This window comes from Agelaius phoeniceus, chromosome 2 (genome assembly GCF_051311805.1).
Source record: "Agelaius phoeniceus isolate bAgePho1 chromosome 2, bAgePho1.hap1, whole genome shotgun sequence".
Classification (NCBI taxonomy): Eukaryota; Metazoa; Chordata; class Aves; order Passeriformes; family Icteridae; genus Agelaius; species Agelaius phoeniceus.
In genome coordinates this window covers 20,574,909-20,580,908 of record NC_135266.1, presented here as the reverse complement: position 1 = coordinate 20,580,908, position 6,000 = coordinate 20,574,909, and the positions used below count along the sequence as shown (strand labels likewise).

Below are 6,000 nucleotides of genomic sequence, written 5' to 3'. Positions count from 1 at the left end.
GCTACTGTGCTAAGGTAATTGCTGCAAAGGCATTCAAAGCAGTGAAAGCTGTGGTGCACAGTGGACAGCTGTTTGAGGTTTTTCTGAAACAAAAAAAATCCATTGTCCCAAAAGATTAATACAGACATGGGCCATTTAGAATGCCTACCTCTGCTAAACAAAACTTCTGAAAATCTGGGAGACATACTTAAAATAATAGAACCTGCAACCACTAAAAAATAGTTTGTACTGTGCCTTAACCCTGCCCACTTTGAAATACTCTTCAGAAACATCTGTAGCACAGAAACAGCACCTCGGTCCTGGAGATACTGCTGAACTCTCGGGACCACATGGGATGGCCTGACCAGTGTTTGCTGAAGTAAACTCTGTTGAGATGAGCTGATGCAAACATAAGCTGTTATGCTTATAAAGATCAGATCTACAGCCTTGCATTTGCTAAATGTCACACCTTTACTACATTTTAATCTACTTCACCTTTGCTCTCAGAGCTTTCTACACTGCTTTGCATCCATCATTAAACCCCCCTATTACTCTATTGCACTTCATGGCTGACAGTAACCAGGGTAAGAAAACTACAGCCTACTGCTACTGAAATTACCTACAAGACATAAGTAGAAAGTTAGATCTATTCTATTATCCATGCTGCCTCTCTCATGCACTGCTTTTGGATAACCACTGGTTTTTTGGGGGTGGGGGTGGAAGAGAAAGTTCTAAGAAGTCAGGAGCAAAAGTCCTCTAATTTCCTGCACTTATAACCATACTGCAGCAATTAATGTTCATAGAAATGTAATTTAAAACGGTGAATGCAAGTGAAACATAATTGGAATTGCAATATAATCCCTGGCAGGGTATTGCCAATTTCAAGGGGCTGAGTTAAGACTGTTTGAGAATATATTGTTAACCCCCTAGTTTTCAGAAGCTTAGCCTCCATTACTTTAACTCTTTATTTCCAGATTTTTAAAGGTTTAGCTAAAGGCAGCATCCTGCCAAGGCAGAGAGTCCCATATGCCAATTTTTAACTCTGTTTTAACAAAGTTTCATGGAATTTACTTCTAGATGATAGCCGGAATGCATTGTGGTCTCCAGCAGGCTCAGGTCAAATCAGATACAGCTGGTTTCTGCTCTACAGAATGGGGTTAAGGGACCAAGTTGAGATGTCAAGTAAACCAGATGTATAATTTTCCATCCTCCATTATCCAACCATGGATACAGCACGATCTCCGTGAGTCGTGTGGTCTCCAGTACCTCTCCACCAACATCTTTTGAGCCTCTGCAGTGGACTCTCATGCCTTTCCCATGTCCCTGTGCACATCGTGATTGCTCAGCACCTCCGAGGCATTTCTGGTGGGCGCCGGAAAAAAGATAACCCAGCGAGGGCCGAGCATGGCTCGCCTTTTCCTTCGCTCCCCCCGGCCGCCCACGGGCCGTGGCAGAGCACAGGCCCCGAGGCAGGACAGGACGGGCCCCGGCAGGGCCTCAGCCTCCTTTCCCCCGGCCCGGGGCGGAAGGCAGCCGCCCTCTCCCAGAGCCGACGTGTCTGGGTCTGGGCCCGGCTTCCGCGGCGCGGGGTGCGGCCGGGCCGGGCCCCGCTGCTTCCCCCGTGCCCCACAGAGCGGGCCGGGCCGGGAGGGCTCCGCGGCGTGGGAACAGCCGGGCGGGGCGGAGGGAGGGAAGATGGCCGGGGCAGGCGCCGGGCGGCAGGCGGCGGCGGGGCGCTGCTGACCGGCGGGCGGGGGCGCTCGGGCCGGGATCGGGGGCTGGGAGCCGGGGCGGCGCGGGGCAGGTCCCGGGCGGGGTTAGGAAGCGCGGCGGGGCTGGTCCCGGCTTGGAGCGGGGCTGGCGCGGGGGAGGATGAGCTCGGCGCGGCGCGGCCGGAGCCGCCCGAGTCCCGCTCCCTGCGGGGCCGCCTGTTAGTGCTGGAGGAGGAAGAGGAGGAGGAGGCGGCGGGCGGCCGCGGCCCGGGCGGGACTGGAGCTGCCCCGGCGGCGGGCGGGGAGCGGCTTTCGGCCGGAGCAGGGCGGCGGCGGCCCGGCGGCGGAGCGGCCATGCCGTGGTTGAGCGGCGGGCGGCGGCGGCGGCGGCAGCAGCAAGCGGCGGCGGGACAGGGCGGCGGGCCGGCGGCGGGCGGACAGCGGGGCCGGGAGAGCTCGGAGCTGCCGCTGCCCGCCGGCTGGGAGGAAGCGAGGGACTTCGACGGGCGAGTCTTTTACATCGACCACAACACCCGGCAGACCTCGTGGATCGACCCCCGGGACAGGTACGAGTGAGACTGGGGGGGAAAGAGGGCCTGAGTCCCGTTCACCCGGGGCCGGGCCCATCGGCGACATTTTCCTTCCCCCGTCCGCGGACGCCGGCAGGGTGTGGGCGGTGGGGCCGCTGCCGGCGGGGCAGTCGGAGGCTCCGGGTCGGCGGCCCGGGGTGGGGGCTCTGTCACACCGGCCCTCCGCTGCCCATCGTGGGGGCAGAGCCTCTACCCTTGCTGCTGATGGGTTTGTCGGGAGTGTTAAATGTTAAATCTGATCTAGAAAAAAAGAATTGAGGCTTTCGGCCCCCCACCTCCCCGTAGTGGGTGCTCGGACTAAGCGTTGTTTCAGTGCGGGGGGAGATGGGGAGGCAGGAGTGCTGCCACCGCCTGTGTTTATACTCCCCGCGTACCGGACCAGCCCCGCTGTAACCGAGCGGCTTGGCCATCCTGATTTATTAGCCGGGCTGAACTAATTGGCAGCAGCAGGCTGGAGGCATGCTGGAGTAATTTGGTAGATTACCTCCTCATAAAAGATAACGCTGCGTGGAGGTAAGCAAACCGGGAAATTCCTGCACTTAATTTGACAAATACGCGGTCTGCTGCAAATTAGCAGCAAAAATCTGTAGCTGCGTGGTGTCCGGGGCAGCGTCTGCACGGCCCGGCGGTGCATGCGGAGACCGAGTTAGGCCTTTTCTTCTCACTTAGGGTGAATAAATGCGGGCAGGTCTTGCTGCTTTAGCAGAAACGCGTTATAAGCAGTGTTTAAGCGTCGTAGCTGAAGTCTGGTGGAAGCGTGGGCTCTGCTGCGGGTGCTGCCCAGTAAAGGACAACCTCGCTTCAAAGCGGTCGCCTAAAAATTTCCACGCGGAGTTAGTGAACACAAGTGTCAGTATTTTAGGTGTCTGCGAAATAAGAAACATATGTCTCTGTGTATGCTTTTCTATATTAAACAATGTTTTTATAGTAAGTGAAAGTTGGACAAGGACAGTTTGAACCTCAGCCAGAGAGAGCTACCTTGCCAGAAGTATGCCTGGAATGTTAAGCAGGCCACAGAAACATTAAGCACAGTCTGGGTTAAAGACTGTAGTAATTTGAGAGATTCCTGTCGTTTTGCACGACAATGCATAATTGTTTAAATGGCCTAAATATTTACCTACTGGATAGTGTTTTATCTCATTATGTGAACGTACTTATGCATGCACGTATATTTTTGCTGAGATGTGAAGTATTTGTTAATATTCTTTAGCACACTTTTTCTACGTCAGAATGCATGTACACATCGTTAGGTTACTTTTAATACCGTGTTGCAAAGGTAATCGATGTTTGTTGCTTCTCTGCATTTCATCCTTTCCATTAAATTTCAGAGTATGCGGTTTTGTCTTCTGCAGTATCTTCTATACAGACATTACAGAAATGATTTAGCTATTTACTACAGTGTTAAAATTGAACTTCTGTTTAGCTTATGTAGTATTGCTAAAATTATGGCTCCACGTTTGGAAGAAATAATTGAAATGCCACACGTTGCTTGAAATTTTGTCTAAATACTTCACTCCAAGCTTTAAACTTAGATCTATTTTTCACATTGGTTGAGAACAGGCGGCAGAGATTGAGACATTTGCATTGGGGCAGATAGAAAAGAGATGGTGTTTTCATGAGCATGTTATCAGTAGTTTGTAGAGAATTCAAGTAGCAGGAGCTGGTTCTATGACTGCAGTGTTAATCTCTGGTTGAGAATAGACTACTGTTGTTATTTTAGTGAGAGTCTGGGTTTTGCATGGCAGAAAGTGACCAATCTTTTTGGGTTTCATTGCAGTTATTCAGATTCCCAGGGGCAGCAGAAAAGTAGGAAAGGATCAAGGTAGTTGTTTTCTGAGGAAGTTTGGAAAGGAAAGGTAAGAGCAGCAATGAAGTGGTATTGAAGCTGTATTTTTGCACAAAGTGGTTAAATGGAGGGTAGAATAACCTACTTGTGTTATATGCACCTGAGTATTATGAGTTAGGCATAGAGTGACAGAGTTCAGCCCCCCATTTCTGTGTTTGGGTGGTTTTATTTCTACCCAGGAGGAATTGGACAAAGCTGTGAGACCTCAGGCCATGCTGCACTTGATCAAGGGCTCTGAGAATCAGCACCTCCAAGCTTTCCTATGGCTACTAGTCTCTAAGCACCCCCACAGGCTCCTCTTTCCATTTAGCTGGCACTCAGTAGTTTGTTTTTTGTTTTTCTTTTCAGGACTCCCCCTGAGATTTCTGAGCCTTTTGTATAGTTTGGTTAGTGAATTTGATTTGAAATAATTATTCAATTAAAAATCCCACCACAAAACAAAACAAATTTCCCACCCCTCCCCCAATGTTTTTCCCCATTGAAGCCAAAAAGACAAAGAAATGCTAATTGGAGAAGTGCTCTGTAAAGGATTTTGGAGTTTGGGAAAGAGAAGATGATGAGGGTAAGGGAGGCAAGTCAGAATAATACTGAGAAGGGAAAAAGGACTCACAAGTGGATACCTTATGATTTTCTGTGGTAAGAAAAACGAGGTGAAAGAGTGATAAAATGAGCAGATTTGAGAATGATGTTATCTTCAGTGGTTATCAGATCAGTGGTTAGGTTCTGGAGGATACTGTGTTGCTCTGCATGTGTTGTGTGTAATGAATGGATTGTGGATGGTTGTTTAGCAGATCCTGTCCATCTCAGAAGGCCATTCAGTGCATGTTTTCATCTCGTGGTAGTAGTCGTCTTTTATCTTAATAGGTTGTAAATTCTTCAAGGCAGGGAACTGCCTTTTTATCTTGTGTTTGCACAGTTCTTGCTACATTGAGATTCTGTTCAATAACGGGATTGTAAATGAATTTATAAAAGACTGACTGTGTTTGTGGTTGATATTGATGATCCTTGTGGCACCAGAGATCTTATTACTGTTGCTGTTTGTTACATGACTGTTTTCAAGTGATTAGAGCTTAGAAAAAAATCTTGGAATTTGGCAAAAGCTTTTGAGCTCGTGAATCTTGCTAGATTTGCTGTATGTGGAAACTTCACCTAAAATACAGTGTTGGGTTTTTTTTAATAATTAGGGAAGAGGGAGTCTTTCAGCTTCTTAATGTGACTTGTCCTGGTGGTTTAAAGATTTGAATCATATTCTTTTGGAGTGAGGATTTTAGACTTAAGAGGTGTAGGAGTGTTTTTGCATGGAGAAATCACCCATTTGGACCAGTTGGTGAAGAATTATAAAATCTGTATGGGCTTGGTGAAGACCTAGGTTTTAGCAGCTTCATGTAACTTCCTGCAACATGGATTGCTGGTACTGGGGAGTTTTTCTGTCCTATGAACTCATTAGCATCCTAGTTCTGAGGCCTGATAGCTGAATGATGTGAGCACAGGGGGAAAACCCTGGCTTTGCAGAAGAGGTGGGTTGGATCCCACACAAGGAGTGTGGGATCAAATGGGGTTGGCCCTGGAATTTGACAGAGAAGGGGGGAAATTTGGTAGGTTTTGAAAGCAAAGCAGTCAGGAGCTAGGGATAGAGAGAAGGTGGATGGCACCTGAAGTCTGGGAAGACAAAAGTAGGGGAACTGGACTGAAAACCAGTAGAGCAGGGAGCAACAGGTAAGGAGAAACTGGTCTGGTGAAGGTTCAGGGTGTGAGGCTGTCAGCTCTTTTCTGTACAGGGAACCCTGAGGGAAAAGAAGAAACACTGGGTTTGGATGAGGAATCTTCAGGGTGAGCAAATACCACGAGGGGCAGTATGCAAAGTCTAGGTGAA

General features: G+C 49.1%; 1 protein-coding gene across 3 annotated transcripts in view; it reads left to right on the top strand.

Annotated features, from left to right (window-relative positions):
- Positions 1–1,286: 1,286 nt before the first annotated feature.
- Positions 1,287–6,000, top strand: part of WWC3 (WWC family member 3) — a 100,024-nt gene continuing 95,310 nt past the window's right edge. For 2 of the 3 annotated variants that reach the window (XM_077173200.1, XM_077173192.1), the window contains exon 1: positions 1,287–2,257. In XM_077173200.1, coding sequence (XP_077029315.1) covers positions 2,046–2,257 — 212 coding nt within the window. In that variant the 5' untranslated portion in view covers positions 1,287–2,045. The remainder of the gene's footprint in view (positions 2,258–6,000) is intronic. The other variant, XM_054628030.2, reaches the window with a different exon arrangement.